At 42.4% G+C, this 23397-nt stretch overlaps 1 protein-coding gene across 7 annotated transcripts in view; it reads left to right on the forward strand.

Annotated features, from left to right (window-relative positions):
• Window positions 1-23139, forward strand: part of LOC121187014 (IQ motif and SEC7 domain-containing protein 1-like) — a 90604-nt gene extending 67465 nt beyond the window's left edge. For 3 of the 7 annotated variants that reach the window (XM_041046019.1, XM_041046039.1, XM_041046065.1), the window contains 13 exons: window positions 9477-9756; window positions 10088-11367; window positions 11698-11859; window positions 12267-12389; window positions 12911-13077; window positions 13416-13555; window positions 14679-14708; window positions 15344-15469; window positions 15567-15666; window positions 15908-16069; window positions 16430-16606; window positions 18327-18376; window positions 19695-23139. In XM_041046019.1, the coding sequence (XP_040901953.1) occupies window positions 9477-9756; window positions 10088-11367; window positions 11698-11859; window positions 12267-12389; window positions 12911-13077; window positions 13416-13555; window positions 14679-14708; window positions 15344-15469; window positions 15567-15666; window positions 15908-16069; window positions 16430-16606; window positions 18327-18376; window positions 19695-20231 (3334 nt within the window). In that variant the 3' untranslated portion in view covers window positions 20232-23139. Of the gene's footprint in view, window positions 1-3479; window positions 3815-6472; window positions 6492-8822; window positions 8960-9476; window positions 9757-10087; window positions 11368-11697; window positions 11860-12266; window positions 12390-12910; window positions 13078-13415; window positions 13556-14678; window positions 14709-15343; window positions 15470-15566; window positions 15667-15907; window positions 16070-16429; window positions 16607-18326; window positions 18377-19694 lie in introns of those variants that run through there. The other 4 variants (XM_041046047.1, XM_041046074.1, XM_041046028.1 and 1 more) reach the window with 4 other exon arrangements.
• Window positions 23140-23397: the final 258 nt, after the last annotated feature.

Genomic DNA, 23397 nt, shown 5'->3' on the forward strand with positions numbered 1-23397 from the left:
CAACTGTCTCCTGACTGTAGTTTCGTATTTAGTGTACAGATGGGAAAGTGGTATCAATCTTCTCATCTAACTCTTGACAAGAATACAAATGGCTGTAAGTCCCAAAATGTCAAACTATTCTAAGCCCTCAGTCCTAATTCATGGAACCAAAATTTTCAATGACAACCTTTGCTATTTAATTTTAAGCTTTCAATTCTTTGCACACAAACCCATAGTACTAAAAAGATAATGCGGTTTAATACCGAGTCTTGTTGTGAGTTGTGAGAAAAGGATAGCATTTGTGTAAAAAAAAAAAAAAAAAAAAAAGCAACATTTAGTTGCATTGAAATGATTGTTAATGCAACAAAACTCATCTCCAAGGTCATCTCCTTCATTTAAGTGTTCAGTTTCCATGTGTCTGGACTGACAGATTGTTTCTATCTGGATCGGAATTACTTAGTGATGTATGAACAGGAGAAAAGAGAAAAGCCTCTCAGCCATCACTTGCCACTGACGAACTTTGATCATTCCCATAGGATCCCACAGGCAACACATCTGCTCCAGCTTTGCTGCCAGGATGTGATGAGCAAAGGCAGCATATCCTTTAATTACTCTCATTTCAGCTCTATTTATACATCTGCTGCCAGTTCCTTCTTATGCAAAAGAAATTCTTTGTTCCTGAAAATTTACAGGGGAAATGTGTTTCTTTTTTTCTTCCTATACAAAGTCCACTGTGTTCACAAAGCTATCCCAGGCCACTACATCTCATTTAGTATGCTGTTGTATCAAACTATGACATCAGCCCGTTCTAATTGTTTCCAGACCTGGCAGGGACTGAGTTTTCGTTTTATTTTCCATTTCTTACTGCAGGTCTGAGTTGCTCAGCATCCAGCGAAAAGCAGATAATGAGTAACGGCGCATGATGTCATGTAGACGGCGCACATGGCGCCAAAATCTTGTGACAAACTTTCCAGGAAGCTATCACTTTCCCCTGTCATTTCCTTTGCTGTCTTTTCCTCCGCTCTGTCTTTTTTCATTTGCAATGGGAAAATCTGAGTTTTCCTGTTCTTCTGATAATACTCAGGTACTACATCTGTGGGAATGCACCTGATAAAGGCATTTGTGTGTGTAGCTGACCTGCGGATGCCTCTTTGGCCTTGTTCCAAGGGTAGTGTGTCTGATTTTCTTTACTATAAAACAAGAAGGAAGAGGAAAAGAAGGGAAGGCGCTGAAACTAAAGGGGAAGGGGGGAGTGCTGGTGGAGTAGGAGCTTAAACGGAGAGAGAACATATGTATTGAGTTGAAGAAATGGCGTTTTATGAGCAGAGAGTGGGCCTCTGCTTGGAATTCTCAATGACATCATTCTGGAGCAGAGTGCTGTGCAGCCAGAAATCAGGAGATGGAGTGGGCCTTCAGTCGGCCAGGACGACCAGGCTGGATCGTAACACTAGAGGAGGAAGAGAGAGACACAGAGGCAGGCAGACAGAGATAATTACCCAGGCTTATTAAGCTTCTTTAAGTTGGTGAAAACTTTTACAGCTCAGCTTTACCTGGAATTCATCTAATTTGATCATTTCAGCAGCGCTCTCCTTCATGCTTAAACTGATGCTGCCCTCGAGCCTCGTACTGAAACAATCATGACAGGCTTGGGGTTTTATTAGCATCGCATGCTTACCTTCAAATTGAGACCATGATATTACTTCATATCTCATTCCGAAACAAATAAGCTTTAGTTAGACACTCCCTGTGGTCTGCCAGCAAAACAAAGCCTGCGCTGGGGCTAATATCTAATATCATGCACACATTTCAAAATCTAAATGCCTGTCTCCATCTGCGCCTCATGGGTGACAAAGTGTAAGAAAATGATAGAATTATTAGGATGCCAGGTTGATTAAAGGGGTGTCTGAAATGGCTTTTATTCCCTTTTTTTGTTTTTGTTTTGTTTACTGGCGTCAGGAATAAATGGATTTTAGTAAGCACGATAGTTGAGCTCTGTAAGTTGAGTCATGTGTCTGCAGCTCCACAAGGCATTAGCAGCTGTAGTCACCAGAGTGCAGGGCCAAGGTCTCACACTGAAATAGATCAGTTGGCCGGTCACTGTCTGTCTGCCTTTCTGCACATGATGATTCTGCCTGAGTCACACGTCAAGTAGGTCTGTGCAGATCCCCTGCTATGATTCACAGCACGATATGCAAACTTTTTCCTCGTAAGCCTTTCTCTTGCTTTGCCTTTCGTTCTGCATCTTTCGTTTGAAGGCCCAGATGATAAACAGTGCAGAGAAGGTGATCATTTTAAGGTTTCAGGCCTGTAATTAGAGGACATCAACATCTCCCTCCAGAGACTGGTGTGTGTGTGTGTGTGTGTGTGTGTGTGTGTGTGTGTGTGTGTGTGTGTGTGTGTGTGTGTGTGTGTGTGTAAGTGATTGGTGTCCCTGTAAACTGGCTCCATGTGGGAGCCATTCTCCTCTGTTTCCTGTGCCTGTTGTCATTAGATAGAAAATACCTTTGACTTGGGGGCAGTTTACCCCAACCCCCTTCTCTCAGAGGGGTGATTAGTCTCTGGCCTGTCGAAACAACGCTGTGAAGTCCTGAGACAAGGCACCCTCAATTCAGGGTCTGCTGAGAGTGTGAAGCTGGTTGGAAGTCCTCGTGAGCTTGGCAGTGATGGTACAATGTATGTGGCATTTTAGCAGCATAACATTATCTATGAAATTAGACAAAGTTGATTTGAAGGAGGCTGAAAATAAAAGGGCCAGAGGAGAACAACCTCGACCATACTGTGATTCTCTGAAGCAGAAAGGAGCAGAATCGTCTCTGGTTCTTTTCTTAGAGCCCATTATGACAGTCACATCTCAGCCCTGAAAGGCTCTATTAATAGAGTTGCTCTCTTGTATTTGCCATCTCTACCCACCAAGTTCTTCTTCTACTGTGTAAAAAATAAAAAAAGGCTAACAAAAAGGTACCTCTGACGTTCAAACACTCCCAAACCCTGTTTGCTCCAACACTATCTCTTCTTTCTATCGGTCTTTGTCCTTTTACCTGTTTCTCCGTCCCATCACATTCCCATTTATCTACTACACCTTTATCCACCTACCTGGATAAAGCTGTGACTCTCTTCCACCTCCCTGCTTATTGCACTTATAGCGCCTTGCTCTGTCTCTCATTCCTGGCCCTCGCAGTCTCGAGTTCTCCTTTTTTATATGTTTTCATATTTTCTGATAAAATGCCTGAAAAACATGACTTTCTCTTCTATGTCACCAACTGCAGGGTCATTTCTGTGTTCCTTCCTTGCATGATTAATGTTGTGCAGGAGGTATTTCATCCCCTTCTCTCTCTTTCTACCCAGCTACAGAGCAAAAAGGCTCTCACACCCTCTTCCCTGCACCCCGCCCCCTTCCATACTGCTCAGGGCCTGGCAGAAACCCACACTCCCGTCTCCGTCTCCCAGCCTCCGCCCCCCTTATACTCCCACTAGCCCGGCGCACCAAGGACAGAGAGGAAGAAAGAGAAAAAGAAAGAGCTCCACTTGTCTTGTCAGAGATTACAGACTACCACTCTGTCTCTGGCCGTGCACGCCTACCATCCATAGGAAGCGGCTTTCACAAGGCAAAGAAATGGGAATGTCTGTGAGGAGCAGAGAGCTACAAGCTACAATAGATGCCAGTTTTGAGATCTGTATTTCTGTTGGAGAAACCTTTTAGGCAGTAATGGGGAACTGGTGAGGGGGGCTGCTAATGTTTGGAGTACATCGTCTTGTGAGTGCCGGCCAGCATGTGGTGTTTGCAGTGTAATTCAGAGAAGACCCAGTCACTGCTGGAACTGGAGCTGAATGGCTGGTAAGAGTAATAGGAGAGTGTAAAATGTGAGTGTGTTTGTTTTAGTGTGTGTGTGTGTGTATGTGCATGCGTGCATGTGCGTGTTTTGTCATTGGATGAGGTTACACCAGACTGCAAGAGCTCGTAAGGCTTTTGTTTAATAAACAGCTGGGAGACTATATGTGTGTTTGTGAAAAGAGCACGGCTCGTACACTGTGTTCAGTGGCTTCGTATGTGTTTTCACATAATCCACGCTAGAAGATGGTGGGATTAATGTGAAGCCTCAAGCTAAGTCACGAAGATCATGAATTTTAAAGTGGGGTCTGCCATTTCGATTTTAACTCCCTTACAATGGAAAACAGATCATGTCCCCTCTCTGAGTCACTGTATGTGTGTGCTCTCGTGGTGTGTTTAGTCTTACTGTACAGAATCCGTCTGTGAGTTGGATTGCCCCCCCCCCCGCTTGGTTGAAGGGCATTCCTGTGGTGTGTCATGGCCCTCCCGCTTACTGGCTGTGACTGTGTGGTTTTTCATAGCTGGATCTACAAGGGCAGGTGCTGAGAGTATTGTGAAGGAGAGTTTAATTATTCATTACTGAGAGATAATGACAGTCGTTGTTGTTGTTGTTGTTGTGTGAGTGTTGACAGGAGGGAGGAGGAGGGATGCTTTGATTCAGACAGAATGAGGACTGGCAGTTAACAAGGGAATAGTATTGATTTCTGATTACTTTAAGTAACAAGTATGTGGATAGCATCAACAAAGCATCACTTAACTACTCATCACACTTGCAGTGGAGTACGTTTTAATTTGTGGCATCTGTGCTATGCTAATAAAGCTTGTGTTTTTAGTCATCTTGAAAAACCTCAAGATCCATGCAAGTTGATTATTAATCAGCTTATAAACACTGTTAAAAAGCATAAAAATCAATAATCAATCAAAATGTTAAGATTGCTAATTACTCTCAATAGGTGGTTGCTATTTAAAATGTAATACAAAGGGAAAAGGTTAGAGCTTTTATATGCAGATGGGAGCCATTCAATAGACTGTTGCACACACAGATACATTTAAGTCCTGTGAGTGTTGGTTTCAGTTGGATAGCTTTACTTTTGAATTAGATGCAAGTTGACAGTTTCTGATTTGTAGAGACACAACTCTGAGTCCTACATCTCACAAAATGAACTATACAACTTACAGTAGTCACCACGACTCAGACATGAGTCTTATGAGGCTCCGGCCGACTGTATACTGTCTGCTGCAAACTCTCAGGAGTGATTCTGTCTGCCGGCCAGTGGAGCTTTCCGGTTTGCAGCTGTGTCAAACAGTAAATCCCCAACCTGCTCCTCGCTTTCTTTTTATAGCTGTTACAAAATCATCCATTAGTTTGGTTATTGGTGCTGAAATGAGTGATACATCTGAGTGTTTACTGGCAGGTTTACCTTTTAATGCTGCACTTCATTAACATGTTACTGTGTGGTCTCCTAACCTTTTACCTGGAAAATGTGTTCCCTCACATCTGTGTTGTGGGGCTGGTGCACACATCTGTATTTATGAGCTCTCTGAGAGAAAGCAAATGTCTGCTTTTGTTGTGTTTGGAGCATATGATGTCAGTGCATGCGGGATGAGAAATGTTATTGTGGAAGTTCTGTTTGATTTGATTGGAAGGGTAAGTTCACTGGCTATGTTTACATGCACACATTAAAAAAAAGATAATTCTGAGTATTCTGAGTCACGTTAAGACAGGAAATTTAATAGTGCATTTTCATGTGTTGCTTAAGTTTTATTTCTCTTATTTTATCTTAAACCCTCTGTGTAAAGTTTAGCAAGGAAATAGATACCTCTTCCTACCCTACTTCTTCCATAAAAACTATTGTGAACAAAAATAAACTTTGCAGAGCAGATCTGACTTTCTTGGCAGCCATGTTGGTTCCTCCAATTCAGCATTGCTTAAACATACATGAGTGGTGAAATGTCTGAAGGTCTTTTGTGTTCATGCTCATACTTTGAGAAACTCTTCCATTAGTTGTTTAAGTAGTTGAGTTCAAAAGAAATCTACCCACATTCATTTTATTATTCTCTAAGGCCATGTAATTTTATGTTAAGAGCACAAAAGATTATTGTCAAAATTGAGGAGCAACCAGATTATTGTTTCATGTATGTGAGGGAATTGCATGTGGAAAGATTTTGCTATAAATTGATAGCATATTCCTAATTTCAATGGTTTTTGGAGTTCACAGTTGAATGAAGAATTCAATTTAAAAAAAAAACGAACCCATACATCTTAAAACACGAATGAGAAGTTATCCATCTACACTGTGACTTCGTTCGAGAGTGACGTTAGTTCCACACTGCAGCGTTCTCTTCCTTCGTAGCTCCAGTCTGCACTTCATTAGCCTTGTTCTATTCCCAGAACTCCTGTAGATGTGACTCCTCTTTTCCGGGATGGAGGAATGTTTCTCCCTCAGGTCCGACTGATGGAATGGGTTGAGGCCTGGACAGGGGTCTGGGCCTGTTTGTTCAGGATGTGTTGAGAGGGAAGGAGGGAGGAAAGAGAGATGGTCACCCCCCCCACCCCAAAATCCCTGGATCCCATGACTGAAAATCACTGCCAGCTGAGCTGACGTGCTTATCCATGCCTACATCGGAACTAATAGGAGCTCCTGGTGGATAAAGAACCAGACAAAGGGACACACGCCATTGGGTAGCCCTTGCTATTATAGTGAGATTATATTTCAAGGCCTGTACTGTCGCTATCAGGAAGTGGTCCTGGGACAACCATCGCTGCTTCGTCCTTTACCTCCAACAACATGTTGATATAGATGATAACATGACTCAGAGTTCTGTCTCAAGCATGTGTATTCACTTCTGACTCTTAACTTCCTGCTTCGCTCTCTTTTCCCATCAAAATCCATAACAGCTTAAAATGCTGCTCTCTCTTCCCTTTTTTTTTCCCCCCTTGTTCCCGCCATCATGAGCAACTGACCTCACTCTGTGGAGTTCAGTGACCTCAGAGCAAAAAGTACTGCAGCACCTATTCCCAGTGCACACCCATAGTCACACACAGTCTGGCAGAAAGTGAAGCAGAAAGAACAAAATGGAAGGAAAGATGCCGGCTCCGGGTCTCAGTGGGGAAAGACAAAGCCTTTACTGTAGCAGCAGTTTTGACTTTGTGCCTCAAATGTTTTTGGGGGTGACAGGGTGTGAGAGCAAACCCCCAGAGGAGCACTGTAGTAGCTATTAAAAGCTGCTTGTAGTTTACTGTGTTTTCCATTAATGTAGACTCAATTCTTAGTCCCACAGTTTTCATTATATTGTCATACGGCATAAATTGAAATTTTAATTTATTTCGGTTTTTAAATAATTATAAGCAATTAGGCCAAACAATGGAAAAGCTATTACTCCCAACAAAATTGAACAGAAGAAAACAAAGCAACATAATATAATGAAACTAAGAGTCTGCAGCCATGCTAGCTGTTCTGTATTTAGACAGCAGTGCAAAGTTAAATGTCTAAACAGACAGACATTGCTGCTAACATAGCTAAAAATGTTTCTACACTCACTGAAATACTGTACATGCAAGTGCCAAAATCTCATTTTGATCATATATTTTCACATTTGTTACTTAAATAGCTTTAACTTTTTTGTTTAATGCTTCCTTTTGTCAGCACTTTATCCAGGTCAGTAATAAAACTTCTAATAAAGAAATCACAAAACCAAATATTACCACCGGCTGTATTCTGGTGCTGTGACAGCCCGCAAGGTGTGACTTTTAACTCCAGGGATGGCAGCTTCACAGTTTGCCATGACAGATGGTAGGGGAGATTCGTCCCAGTGGCGATTATGCAATGAAGTATGATTTTCAGTGTGTTGTGCAAGGTTTTATGTTGATCCATCAGCATTAAGAACTTCTCTTTTGGCCTTGTCAATAAGTGCTGGTCCACACTGTCAAAATTGTGGGTAGCTACTGCCCCAAGGGAGTCGGAGAGCATTTGCTTACCACAAACTTCCCCTGTGTCACTGTGGCCTTGGCTGAACCTGAATGGGTCGTCACTTCTTTGACAGAGGGGAAGGACGGCACTTGTCCTGCACTAGAATTCACTCAGCTGCAGCATTTGGTGGAATTAAAACACCAGTGCTACTTGAGAATAAAATCATATTTGCGTTTGCATCCAATCACCATCTTATCTGTTGCAATCAGGCTAAATATTTTCTGGATGCTGCTCAAATGCTTGAGTTAAAAAACAGCCTTTTTCTGAGTGTTTTTTTTCCCCCCCCATTTCTGTTGATCTAGAAAATTGATATGTTTGAGTCCTACAGTGTGGTTCATGCATGACTCTCTGAGTCTACTGCAGTCACCTTGATTTATATTCAATTTTTAGAATACATTTACACTCTTTATGATACTTTTTCTGTTGGACAGTAATCAGCTGCATTGTAACAGATTGAGGCAAGCTAAATGCTCATACTCATAGGCTGTAGATAACCTTGAGTGGACATCTTTTGTAAACATTTGGAGTGGGGTTGCTAATCAGTAAATCTGTATTGAGTTAAGAGCAAAACATGACTAAATTAGTCACAAAAAAGGAGTTTACAAATACGTTTGCTGCTTGAACTTTGGACCATACACAGCTCCGACTTTTCACTCAGCACTGGTTGCTGTCTGCTGGCAAGCTGTTGTTGCTGAATGTTGACTGGAGGCTGTCTAATGAAGGAAGTGGATTGTGTACACTGTATGGGTGTGTCTAGTCACAGTTCAAATACATTAGGCTGCCAGCAGACAGTTAATGCACTGCACCATGTAGGAGAAGAAAGGTTAGTGTGATGTTAGTTATTGAGCAGGTGGGCACCACATATACCCACATCTTAGCTATTTCTAAGGGACCGCTGAAGTTGTATTTGCTCTGTCATTCTGCTCTAAACTGGACTTTGTATCATGTATTGGAACAATGTGTCGTCGCTCCGGCAAACATGATGCAACTCCCACTGGTCACTGATTGGCTCGTGAAGTAGCATAAACTTTAGTTTCCTGGAGGAACCTGTGTACTCTGGACTTTACTTGGCTGAAAGGATGGTGGACAAGATATGGAGGAAGAGTTGGCAGTTTATAGAAAATAGAAGGTCTTTTCGCAATAAGCAGTCCTCTTGTAAAACGGCAGAATGTAAGAGTGAGTGAGTAACCACTTGTTTTTGTTTTTTTACATTATTTGTGTAAGAGGTAATCTCACAAGGGCTACCGCTGATTGGATGTGTTTAACATTTGGAGAGTGTTTACGTGGCATTTTTATTATCTGACTGTAGCACAGTAAAATCTGACAGACTGTAAATATCAGAGATACCCACCAGTATCAGGCAGCTTACAGTTGAATGAAATGTGAGTTAATACTGTATATCATAAAGCTAAAGAATTAGCACATCACAGTTTCACTCATGTGCACGCTCTGCAGTTTACTTCTGTAATGCCATACTTCTTTGCATATTCCATAACAGAAACTGCGACTGCTGCTGATTTCAAGACTTTCTTTTAAGCTACTTTTCACTCTGACATTTCATAAAATGGATGAGAAAAACATGATTAAAAAAAAGATAATACTTCATCATCACATTCTGACTCAAAAACTGAATTCTCATTGTTTAACTTAATTAGCAAGAAGATGAAATCTCTAACTCTTCCTTTGCTCTCTTGCAGTGTGGAAGGGGATGGACGGTCCAATGAGAGTGGCCCTTCCCTGGATGGTGGAGCCAGCTACGGCCAGGGCCCGGTGACTCACGGCTCAGCCATCAGCCCTGACCGATTTGACAGCCCGCTTTACAGCCACGGGGTCCAGCCTGGACCTCAGAGGCCCCGTCGGCCCAAGCTTCAGCACTCACAGTCCATCCTCCGTAAGCAGGCTGAGGAGGAGGCCATCAAGCGGTCACGCTCTCTCTCTGAGAGTTATGAGCTCTCTGCTGACCTCCAGGACAAACAGGTATTCCAAAGTAACCTTGCTGAATAGTTTGTTTTCAAGTTGGTCAAAGTTTCAAATGTTCTCTAATTTAAACTAATTTAAACTTTTATATGCAATTTTTGTTTGAAAAGTCATGAATTATGTGTGGGTTGCATATCAGAAACCCAGCTGTGTGAGATTATTAAGCAGGGAAGTTTTATTGTTGGATTGCCACAGAGGCACTGACAAGTAGGAGAAACAAATTATCAGTGACATCCAGGAGGATGACTGTGTAAACCATCTACAGTTAAGAAAACCAATTAAATATTCCATGGTTCAGTTTCACAGTTAATTTGCTCTGTCTTCTCTCTAGGTGGAGATGCTGGAGCGTAAATATGGTGGACGATTCATAACTCGGCATGCGGCCCGCACCATCCAGACAGCCTTCCGTCAGTATCAGATGAACAAGAACTTTGAACGTCTCAGGAGCTCTATGTCTGAGAACCGTATGTCCAGGCGCATTGTTCTCTCCAACATGAGGATGCAGCTCTCGTTTGAGGGCCCTGAGAAAGTGCACAGCTCTTATTTCGAAGGGAGGCAGGTGTCCATGACGGAGGATGGCACCCCACTGTCCATGGTGCAGTCTGAATGTGGAGATATAGAGGTTCACCAACAGGCCAACATGGCATCTCACCCACCTCCACAGAGTGACCTGACGGATGCCATCACAGAGCTGGAGGACGCCTTTTCCCGGCAGGTCAAATCTCTGGCTGAGTCGATAGATGATGCACTGAACTGTCGCAGCCTTCAGGGGGACGAGGGCCCTGACCCAGAGGCCATGAGCTGCTCCGAGGTGGAGAGGGAAGTGCCCTATCAGGTGAAGTCCCACCGCAGGGCACCTGGACGCATGCACGATGAAACAATGGCATCATATAGTGATGTTACTCTGTTCATCGACGAGGAGGACATGTCCCCCTCCATTGCTCTGTCAAGGTCAGGGGACCAACCTTCCAGCACAGAATCAGACTTGCGGTTGCGGTCAGTCAACTCCTCCCAGGAGTACTGGCCTATTGACCCTAAAGATGAGGGTCGTGACACAGACACAAGCTGCCGCAGCACTCCTTCTCTGGAGTGCCAAGAGCAGCGTCTTAGAATGGACCATCTTCCTTTGTTGACCATTGAACCTCCTAGTGACAGCTCTGTCGAGCTCAGTGACCGGTCTGAGCGAGGCTCTGTCAAACGGCCGCCTGTGTATGAACCTCACGGCCACATCGTAACGTCATCCCAGGCGAGCCCTAAACACATTTCCCACGGACCCCCACCACGAGCTCCCTCCCGTGACGATGACGCGCCTCTGCGTCACCGCCACCGCCAGCTGGAAAGCCATCTAGCTATTAACGGCTCAGCTAACAGACAGAGTAAGTCGGAATCGGACTTCTCTGACGGAGACAACGACAGCATCAACAGCACATCCAACTCTAACGACACCATCAACTGCAGCTCCGAGTCCTCGTCGAGAGACAGCCTACGAGAGCAGACGCTTAGCAAGCAGACTTACCACAAAGAGACTCGCAACAGCTGGGACTCTCCCATCTTCAGTAATGATGTTATTCGCAAGAGACACTACCGCATCGGCCTGAATCTCTTCAACAAGTAGGTACTCAACTCTGATGGAGCAGGCGCTTCACCAGTGTGTTTGGACTGATTAGTGTCTTAGTGAGTAGACAAGTTATTAGAGAAGCCTCTTGGAAAACCATTCACTCACTATAAACTGTTATCAGTTGCATTCCTATCAAATCCAATGATATTTGCATGGTGGAAAGAATCATGAGCATAAATTTACTTTGTGTGTACAATGTGACTAGTATTTTTTTCTCTCTTTGATTCTGAAATATTACTATTTCTCTATAATTTTAAACTTGACCAGCATCTAAATACCAGAAACTTGAAGACATAATCGTCTGTCCTCATGGGATTTTTTAGGAAGCCAGAGAAAGGCATCCAATACCTGACAGAGAGGGGATTCATCCCTGACACACCAGTCGGTGTGGCTCACTTCCTGCTGCAGAGGAAGGGGCTAAGCAGGCAGATGATTGGAGAATTCCTTGGCAATAGACAGAAACAATTCAACAGAGATGTCTTAGAGTAAGTATGATTTTTTTTTTTCCTCCGTACCTTCATTGAACTTCAGTGTAGTTACATAAAAGTGATCAGAGGAGAGATCCAAATGATTGCAATAAAAATTTGCGTAATGGTGATGAAGTCTGGGATCCGTGTCCATGGTAACATTCCAACACGAACTAAAGTTATTAACAACAAAGATAGACGGTATGTACCAAAACACTGGGGCCAGTGCTAATGTAATTAAAGAAAAAGTGAATCCTCTTGTAACATGATAGCATCGTATTACAATCCTCCGTGATCCTCCGTGATAGAGTCTATGCCAACTAAGCCCTGTAAGATATTAAAGAATTACCGATGAGCACAATAAAACTGTTGTATGCCATGTTTGTATTTCATTTTTCTTTCTCATCTGTCCCCTTATGTACCAGCTGTGTGGTAGATGAAATGGACTTCCAGGGCATGGAGCTAGATGAGGCTCTCAGGAAATTTCAGAACCACATCCGTGTCCAAGGCGAAGCCCAGAAGGTGGAGCGGCTCATCGAAGCTTTCAGGTAAGATCACACAATTATATAGAAATACAAAGAAAAAAAAACGTCATGACGTATTGATTATCAGAGAGAAGGATCATGTTTTAGGAAATTCAGGAGGGAAAACACTGATTCTATGTTCATACTTATACATTCATAAAATACAATGTCTGTCAGTGGAGGAAGGTCACTGAACCAGAACCAGTGAGGAATATCAATCATTTGATGATTACACCACACAGATCCTAAATACATACTGTGTTTTCCAAAAATGTGTCATGAGAACACATTGTGTAATAATGTGTTTTTAAGTAAACCGTTATTGATTTTTCTTTAATCATTGTTGCTTGTGTTCCTCACAGCTGTGTTGTGTAGATTATTACTGGCACATAAAGAGAACCAGTTCTGGCATTACTTCTGCCTTCTACATGCAATGTTCAAAACATTTCCCCTCAATGAACATAATTCATTTGTGTGTGTTTTGTAATCTAAGTTTGGTTGTAAAATGAGCTGGGTCATATTGCTTTCCCCTCTCGTGTTTCCAGCCAGCGCTACTGCATCTGTAATCCCACAGTGGTGCGACAGTTCAGAAACCCTGACACCATCTTCATCCTGGCCTTTGCCATCATCCTCCTTAACACTGACATGTACAGCCCCAACGTCAAGCCCGAGAGGAAGATGAAGCTGGAGGACTTTATCAAGAATTTAAGAGGTGATAAAACCAATGACTAATACAAAACACAATTTTTTAATATATTATGTGTTTACTGATATTTTCAAATGTGCTACAGTACGTGTGAAATTCATCCGAGGACATATTTAACATTATATTTGTATATATTTCTAAAGTTCGCTTGAGGACATTTTAGTCATTTACTGGAAATTTGATTGTCACTTGCAGTGATTAGCGTCATTAGTTCCTCCTCTCACTTTCCTAATTTCAATTGGATCCATTTCCCATCTTTCCAGTTCTGACCCACCAACGCAGTTGGTGCATTTAATACAACCATTGACTTTTACATCGTAACTTAACACTTCCCTCTGTTCCAGGTGTGGACGATGGAGAGGACATACCTAGGGAGACTCTGGTTGGTATCTATGAGAGGATCCGTAAGCGAGAGCTCAAGACCAATGAAGACCATGTCTCTCAGGTGCAGAAGGTTGAGAAGCTCATTGTGGGAAAGAAACCAGTGAGTAATGTTTATCTGTTCTGCAAAATTCACTAAAACATCAGTTAGATTTCCTATTTATCATTTTCATCACAAGGCATGACTTCAGTCTCTGAGAGACCTTTGGCTCATGAAATGTACATAGTATTGAATATACTTTATTCAGTACTCACACAGCTATATCTTCCCAGAATCACTTTGTATAAACAACACTTCTCTAACCCCAAATACAGAGAGATTAAGTCATAGAAGGAATATGGAGATTTAAAAAGTCTTTTACACCTTTGGGTATTATTGTGTGAATAGGGATTCACTCCTGGCGTAGACCTTCACGCTGCTGATTTTAACACACCCGAAGCCCTTGAGCAGTGTCACCCAGTGCTGCAGTGTGATGAAAAATGGGCACTTGCTGCCACCTTAGTACATTATAGTCCCTATGTAGTCTTAAAGGGAGAAGCAGTTGCAATTATTGAACAGTGCAAGACAACCAGTATATGTTACACTATTATCATTCAAAATTTGAGTCACCTTATTTCTGAGAGCTAAAACTGAACCAGAGCTATTATCAGATCCTGACTGTTCTCCAGCCCCTTGTGAGCAGGGAAACAGCATTTCTGCATTATTCTGCAGGTAATGATGTCTCTTTCATGTGTGAAGGTTAGAAGTGTGATTAACCTATGCAGCCTCAGGGAGAGGCTTGTCTTGCACTGAGGACTTTGTTTCACTCCGTTTCCAGTAGGTTGGAATCTCTTCTGCTCTGCCAGTAATGGCTGAATGTATTCAAAAATGGTCCCTCGTCACCATTTAGCGGCAGAATTAAAAGCCCAGGAGGACACTCAGTTAACATAAAAACCACATCGGAATTCCTCCCCCCATTATCGTCAGGTCTGCTGGTGCTGCACAGAGTGGACTTTTAGGAGAGGATCCTTCCAAGGTTTTCATTCCAAAATCATTACTCCCTCAGACTCCCTCGATTTTGGCTGCAAAGAAAATCTGCCACCTTGTATACAGAACACATGGCCACTTTAATAGGCTATAGAGCTTATTAATAAGAGATAAGTTAAATTTTGTTATAAGAGGCAATGGTGAAAATAATCCTAAAATAACAAATGCATATAACTTTATCTTTATCTTGTGTTTTTAGATTGGATCACTCCATCACGGCCTGGGATGTGTAAGTAATACTATATTTGATCATTTTTCATTCGTCATTTCACTCTGTGTGCACAGCTCTCTGTCTCTGTCCCTGGATATTGACGTTAATGCACATCATGCAGGTAGTTTTGGAGTCGGATTACCTATAAAGGCAAGCATTTGCTCCCCTGAAGCATCACATCTGTTATCGAGAGATGAGCAGTTATTGTTGTACCTCGGAGACAGAATAAACAGACATAGATTCTTGTGTTTAAAGATTCTGTGCTCAGCAGGGTGCACATCGCTGCTGGGTGCATGCCATGCTGATGCCTCTCTCTTAGAAAACATGCTCTATTTGCTCTATTTGTGTGGAGATAATTAGTTGTCAAAAATCTTTCTAAGACTGAGTTAGCCCTATACTTGTTTTTGACTTTCAAATTCAAATTCTCTGGATATTGATAGTATCCAGATGTCAGCACATATCCTCATACATCACTCTGGATCTGTGGTGAATGCAAAACACATAGGAGGAATAAATAAGCCATCCTTTAGCTGCACCTTCTTTAAATTCTGCTCAGGGAAAAAGGTGACTTTCGTTTCTTATTACCACGTGTGAACTGAAGCCATAATGACCTCTTAAGTGTTGGTATCTGTATTTTTTTTTCTTCCTTCTAGGTGCTGTCACTGCCTCATCGCCGGTTGGTGTGTTACTGCCGCCTGTTTGAAGTGCCAGATCCCAACAAGCTCCAGAAGCTGGGCCTGCATCAGCGGGAGATCTTCCTGTTCAACGACCTCCTAGTGGTAAAAGCCCTCTCCTCTCCTCTCCTTTCCTTTCTTCTCCTCTTGGCTCCTCTCCTCTTCTCTCTACTTAGACCAAACTCTCTTTGCATTATTTCAGGTAACCAAGATTTTCCAGAAAAAGAAGAACTCGGTGACGTACAGCTTCAGACAGTCCTTCTCTCTGTATGGGATGCAAGTCATGCTGTTTGAAAATCAGTGTAAGGAGCACAGGGCATTTTCTTTAATTCATCTTCTGTAGCATGTTAGCTGACAGTGTTTACATCCCAGGGTTTGATTTAGCACACTAACACATCTAGCAGAAATGGGAAGTCAAAGCGATGGGCTGTGACATTGTTTATACTCTCCAAACTTCAGACAGATTCGCCCAGTGTGTTTAAACTTGGTTTGTGATCAATGGCCCTTGTGTAAAGTTCTCTTCTCTGTTTGCCATTGCCCCAGATTACCCAAATGGAATCAGACTTACATCAGCGATACCAGGTGCGGACATCAAAGTCCTCATCAACTTTAACGCGCCCAACCCCCAGGACCGCAAGAAGTTCACAGACGACCTGCGAGAGTCCATTGCCGAGGTCCAGGAAATGGAGAAATACAGAATAGAGTGTGAGCTGCCCTTTTTTTTTCACTCCCATCCCCCTCTTACTCTTTCTACCTCAGGCTGTGTAAAGTAGAAACAGGGCATGGTCCTCATTACTCAACTGCAGCAGTTTACGAGGGAGAATGTTTACAGAGTTCACAGGATGGCTAACAGAAGGGAGAGCATTTTTTTTCCTGGACATTCAAAAGTCAATTCCGCTATGATGTACAAGAACAGGATGTTTGAAATGGATGGATGTTCATGAGTTTTAGGCAACAAAAGGTGGCTGAAAACATAACTGAGAAGTTTTAAATCCATTCTCTGGCCAGAGTGAGATGTAAAACCACTGCCACTTACCTCAGCCTTTCCTTGGCTGCTTTCCACAGCTGAGCTGGAGAAGCAGAAGGGGGTGGTGAGGCCCAGCATGTCGCAGAGCTCCGGCCTGAAGAAGGAAGCTGGCAACGGGAGCATGAACCGCGCCAGCCTGGATGACACCTATGCCATGGGAGAGGGCCTGAAGAGGAGCGCCCTCAGCAGCTCCCTGCGAGACCTCTCCGAAGCAGGTACAGCCAAAACATCTTTGTTTTTATCAGCCGGCTCTTTCATGAAAAAGTATTCTCCTTCTGTCATCCACCTCTCTGTGATGACACCAAGGGGATAAAAATAGCAAAATGTTGTTTCACGGCACCATACATTGATTTCAGAGTTCTCCCCTTTAAATCACTATCTAACTCACTCATGATTTGATAGTTTGGTCTAGACAGGTACTTCCTTTTGCACTCAGTGTACTTTGTTTTAGAGAGACTTTAGGTGTGCTCCACCATTTCACAATTTAAAGACTGAATACAGACCTATTTGAGAAGAGGTTAATTGTTGAGAAAGTTAAGATTGATTTTTCTAGATCTGTCTTCTCAGTGATGAATGAAATTGACGGGCAGTTGTCACCCCTAATCATTTGGATGAGTTTACATTACATTCCCATTCATGTTTTTATCGTCACTTTTTCTTTCTTCGCACTTTTGCATTCCTGAGTTTGTTTTATCCAAATACATTTCATGATAATTTTATCTTTTATTCAAAAACCATGTGGCATTTCCTCTCACGTGTATTTGTGAACCAAGCGCTGATGTTTACCATTCTTAAGCAGCAACAAGATCAAGATTTAGTTTCAGTCTTGGCGTTAATAGGCATTTCTCATCCATGAATATCAGTGTTTAACTCAGCCACTGTGTCTCTGAAGCAAGAATACATTTCATTCATTACAGATAACAGCTATGTGAAGTTATCGGGTGATTAACTTGATAACAAAATGAAATCCAGTCAGGGGTCTGCCTCACTGTTGGCAACACGATACGCTTTGTTCTATTGATCACCTCTTCAATGGGAAATGATAGGTCAGACAGGGAAGAAGTCTGTAGAAGTCCCTCCGCCCTCCTGTCTCCTGTGTTTTTTCCACGCAGGATGTGGCATGTTAGTGGGGTCATTTTTGTTAAGTGTTTTCTTTTTGTTTTTCCTGCCATACTCCATCCCATGTGTATTTACTGTGTTATTTCCATACACATCAGGTATTTTCCTGTTTATGTGTGATTATTGGTCATGTATCATTGGCTGAGTGTGCCTAACAATGGCAAAAGTGCTCTGTTTGCCCTCAGACCTGTATATGCCTGTACATCCCATGTGCAACAACCACTGTATTGCTTTTGATGTGTCTCCTCCTTTGTAACTGTCACTGAGACTGGCTTTTTGCCAACCTAGACCCTTATGGAAATCTACATCTTCTGGCAACAGCACGAACGAGTTGTCATATTTTATGAGGGCAAAAATCTGGGAAAAGAATTTGCATAGGCATCAACCCTGATCAAAGTTTTTAGAAGTATCCCGGAATCTTTTGGTAAAACTTCTTCACTGTGGACATTTTCTTGGTCTATCAAACTCGATGCTCACGGAGACCATATTGTTGAGAAAATACATTCAAATCTTACTTGAATGAGCCTCCAGTTCGAACTGCGTTTCAAAACTTAACTCACTTAAATTTCAGTGCAGCTTTAGTTTTCAACCTGAGTGAAGATGTGACTTCACCGTACAGTTAGCCATAGCACCACCTGTCACCCACCACACTCCCAGACCTGAACGCCCTCTCCCCTTCCCGCCCATATTTGGACCTTACTCACAGTCACAATCCATTGCACTGCCCCCTATGGGAAGGGTGGGCGGCCTAAACGTCTGTAGTTGATCCAGGAGTGCTGTCGATCTCTAATCTGTGGTATTGCATGTCTCGGGCAGGCAAGCGGGGGCGTCGCAGCAGTGCAGGATCACTAGACAGCAATATGGAAGTAAGTTTGAAGCAGCTGGTATCCAAGCTACTCTCTATGTGATGATGTGCACTGTGAAAACACACCATTTATTTTTGGTCTTACACCTTTGCTTCATAGACTCAGTCCATTTGTTTGGATCATTTATTTTTCTTCCTGGGATGCCTTATAACCTGCTTGCCTCAGTTAGTGTGCATGCATGGGTTGCCTGCCTCTGATCGTGCCCCTTTTTTTGGAAGCCAGAGATCTCTTGTTTTGGTCATGTTATATGACCGATGTACACTTTATCTTCAAACAAGCATGACTCTACTAATCCCTCCTCTGACCCCTCCCCTTGTCGCCTGTCTTTGTCTTTCATTCAATCACATCCCCATTTGGTTCTTCTTCTTCTCTGTGGCAGGGTGGTAGTTCTGTAAGACACTAGAAAACATTACATCTCCTGCAGCCCCTATCCCTGACCAGGTCTTTCTTTTTCTCTTATCCACAACTTCTCCTAAATGTTGTGTAAGGTTCAGGGAGGAACGTAGCCTTCACAGAGTTCTACTTACGGGTTTCACACGGACTTTTAAAGATGTGGATTTCATTCATTCATCTTTCACTCATTTCGTGTGTCCATGAATTCATGTGTTGGGTTGAAGTCTGGGACCCTGAAAATTTCATTCTGCTTTCAAAGTCATCATATGGTCTTTCTCCAGTCTTAGAGGAAGCATGTGCCAAAGGAAAAGTTTTTTTTTTATGATAATTCATTGCTGTATAGTGTGTAGTGTTGGACCAGGACAAGGGGGAAAATGTCCAGGCCTGCTGTGAAGTCTGCACCACACAAGAGCTTAGTTCCTCCTGCCTTCTGACTTCTAGTTGAATGCTAATGTGTGGATGACGAGTTTGCCTATCACATCCTCTGCATGTGGAAACTATGCCTCCATTTATTATAACATGTTGCATGTGTGACTCTTAGAGGGTTTGGCACACTGACTGCAGTGAAGATGAAATGATGTCTTTTCTGCCCTTAATGTCATTATTTATACTTCTGTTATTTATGCAATTACTCTTGTTATAGATTTACTGTTAACTCCAGTTAGTTCCTCAACAGCAGAGCTCATTTAAATATAGGCTTCCTTCATCATGAAGTGTTTGCCCAAGCTGTAATATTCTTAGTGTTGCTGCTGCCTATCATGAAAACATTTTTAGTTTCTCATTTGCATGCCCTATAACATTTTGCTACTTGTTTATCTGAAATAAGACAAATGTGAATTCATCCTTCTGGTGCCTTGCAGCTGTAGTTTAGTAGCACTTCCACAGTGTATGATGGACATGCTGTTACCTTTTTTCCGTCCTGCAGGGGTCCATCATTAGCAGTCCACACACACGCCGGAGAGCCACCACACCACGTGAGGGCGCACCCCGCAGCCACCCCTCCATCCCTAACTCAGCATCAACTTCCATCCTCGGGTCGCTCTTTGGCAGCAAGCGAGGCAAACCGCCATCCCAGAGCCACCCCCCTTACCCCCAAGCCAGTCACCCCACGCTCATATCTCACAAGCCCCATCCGACCAACCTACACCACACAGCACAGGTGGCACATTCCGTGCAGGCCCAACTCCAAGGTCACCATCCCCAGTACTGCCAAGTCCCGCAGAACCCGCCACCTTACCATCACCACCACCACTACCACCCGCCTCCCCACACACAGTACCACCAGCACCCAGCTTACACCTCACATGCACACCAACACGCCCATTCACAGCACAGCCATTATAGTCAGCATCCCCATCACACCTCACACTCCCAGCACACTACTCACCACCACAGTCAGCAAGCGGGTTCGGCACCTGGCGGACCCAAACCCAAACACAGTGGCATCAGCACCGTAGTGTGATGCTCCTAACACAGAGAGGAGAAGCGTGAAGGGAATTTAATGAAAGAGGAGACAATTGCTTACACCAAAGGGACTGACAGCATAACTCTATGGCCTGTCCACTGTGTTTTACTGCTGCTGTGATGGAACCCAATCACAAGCAGCCACCTTTTTCACCTCCAGGTCCAACTAATATGCAGGATGGAAATCGGACTCAAATCTTCCACTAGGGGCCTTTATTAGTTTGCCTGATCATGGGCTTGGCCCTATCAGGGTTTTGTGGAGAGAGGGGGGTCTGTATAGGAAGATGCTCTTTGTTTTCCACATACACCGCCCGGCCGTGACGGCTGAAGAGAAAATTTGTTTTCTCACCAAGTCGCTCCCCACTGCTTCATTCCCTCAATAGCCCGTCTTACCTTCACATAATCAGGAGGAAAGACGACCTGAGACGAGAACATGGCTGACTGTTTTCTCTGTCACAGTGATGGCATAATTTCTTGTGCACAGCCTTTCGAAAGTCAACTTTCAACTCTTTGGTTTGCAGATCCTGCCCATCATATGAATGCTATTTGTTGTTGCCTCCCGTAGAGCTCATATGTAGTGAAGAACCTAGGTATAATCATTTCACACTAACTTAAATCAAAGGACAGGTAAACAACTGAGTCAACCATCTCAGTCATAGTAGTTCTAGTGCTGTATTTACTGTAGATGACAGCTATATGTGTTGTCTCCTAGCTCTCATAAATAAATGTGCCAATTATTAATGCATAATCTATTTAGTCAAGACTTCATGTACAGTATATTGTGCGTAAAGTAATTTGTAAGATTATACTTACAATTATTATTATCAGCAAAAATGAATTTTATCAGTATTATACTGACTCTGTGGTAACGGGATGTAGATCTGAAAGCAGTGAACTCCCATTCAGTCCAGCCTATAATCTATTCTGGAATTTTTGCCTTTCAAATGGGTCAGAGGGAGTCTCTGGACGGCAGCTGTTGCATATGGGCCTCAAAATGTTGTGCTGTCACTGCTGAGGCCTCAAAGCAGACTTCCTGTCAACTCTCACAAATGATAAACTGGGCTGATTGGTTGTTTTAATCTCAGTTTACGTCTCATACTGTGGCTGCTTAAACTGTTAAAAGTAATGAAGATCACGGGTGAAAAGACATTTTGAGTACGCTTTGAAGCTCGGTGCATGTTACAAATGGACCCACAGAACGTGTTAAGTCTGTTGCCTTTTGCATATACAACAGCTGCTCTCTTGACTCTTAAAATCAAAAAACAGAAATACTTTTCAAATCTTCTTTTGCCTTGTTTAGTACATTTTTTTATTCACCAGAAAGAGTTGGTGAGTGAATAAAATCAGTTCTTACATAGTGAAGTATTTTTTTCATCTTTTTTCTACCATGTGTGCAATATCTTTGTACTGGTTTTGTACATTAAGAACAAGCAAGGTGTCCCTCGAATTTGTGCGTCTTTTTTTTTTTTTCCATGTTGCGTCATTATTATTTATTTATTTTTGCTTTTGACCCCTGTCAGAGTCTTTCAGTAAATTAACGTGTGGCTGTCCTCATGGTCTTATGAGAGGTACAGACTTGGAGTTCAGTGGAATGTCTAGTTAGTGCTTTTTTGCATGTAATGTTATTGATGTGAGGCTATCCTCTGCACATTGTATAACAAATCAGTGTTACCATAGCAAGTTTAAGTGCAATCATGTTCAGAAAATGCAGACCTGCGCTGAGAGCGGGAGTACGTCTGCTATCTTGTGGTCCAGGACGAGATTCAGGTGAAAAAAAATATCTTTTTTTCATTTAAGAATATATAAATACTTAGTTATACAGTTCACAGTGGAAAGAGGAATGTGTGTATATATTTTAATAAAAGGAATATGCTTCTCTTTGGGCTGAACAGAAATATTTTGCTGGATAAGCACATATGAAAGAACACTTTCATTTTTTTCAGGAAATGCAGTTATACAAAATGCAAACTGAACAAAGGAACTGGGTGTATGTAAAAAATAACTTTCTACATTCTTCAAATAAGAGTCTATTCTAGTGTGTAAATTAGTGACAGTAATCTGTTTGTCCCAATATTCAGGTTGTAAATGTATTTTAACATTCACAAAGAAAACCATTGCCATAAGTCAGGCTTATTCTCACGCATTTCTCCTCATGTGAATTAACAAAGAAAGTTCAGATGGCAGACATATCACATATGGGACATTAATGATCAGCTGAATGTGTCTTTCCATTGATTCCATATTTTTACTATAAAATATGACCGAGGAATCTGTTTATTTTAGTGTGCGTTGTAGTGCTTCCAATGTCTACAGTCATTCTTTGTGAGAAAGTACCCCAACAATGCACTGCATGGATCTGATGCATCATGTGTCCTTTTCACTGTGAGCTGATGAGGAAAAAAAAAATAAATTTTGACTTCTGCTTTGGTTTTGATTGATTTGGAATTTCCCGATGTTGACGTGTTCTTGTTGTCCCATGTAAAGCTGGTAGTTACTGAAACTCAGCATGCATTTCATCAACAAAGCCATTGTGTAAATTACAAACATAAAGAACATTGCACTTCTGTTGCTGAGGGCTTTCATCATGTAAATATGGGATTTTGATGTGTAAACTGATGAACTGTGCGGTAGATGGGTTTATCTTTATGAAGCTGTAAAGGGACCAAGGCAGGGGTTAAAGGAGCTGTACATAATGTGTATATGATCAGTACTCTATTCTGATATCTGCAGTCAAGATCAGGATGTATATACATCACCTCATAGATGGATGTGAGGGGTGATATATGAACATATCGATTGTCTCGGCCTCCAGCTGTCATGAACTGACATTTGTTGTAGAAAAAAAAAAGACTGTTAGAAAGTCCGCTGCCATTTACATCCAGTTCTTTTTTCATACATGACCCCCACATACACATACTATACACACGGACAAACGTACACACATCCTGCTGCAAGCTGTTCAGTGTGGCGTGAGACACATTTTTAAAAGAAGGAAAAGACAAGAATGGCCTCATTTATATGTGCATTCTGTTTGTACAGTGAGTAGTGAGTCAGTAAGACCCCAGTTATTGTAAAACTTCAACTGTGACAATGTTGAGAACGCAAAATAAACGAATATATGACTTATGGTACACACGTGTTGTTTTTGCTCCCCAGTGTTAAGT

The sequence above is a fragment of the Toxotes jaculatrix genome, chromosome 2 (genome assembly GCF_017976425.1).
Source record: "Toxotes jaculatrix isolate fToxJac2 chromosome 2, fToxJac2.pri, whole genome shotgun sequence".
NCBI classification, from domain to species: Eukaryota; Metazoa; Chordata; class Actinopteri; family Toxotidae; genus Toxotes; species Toxotes jaculatrix.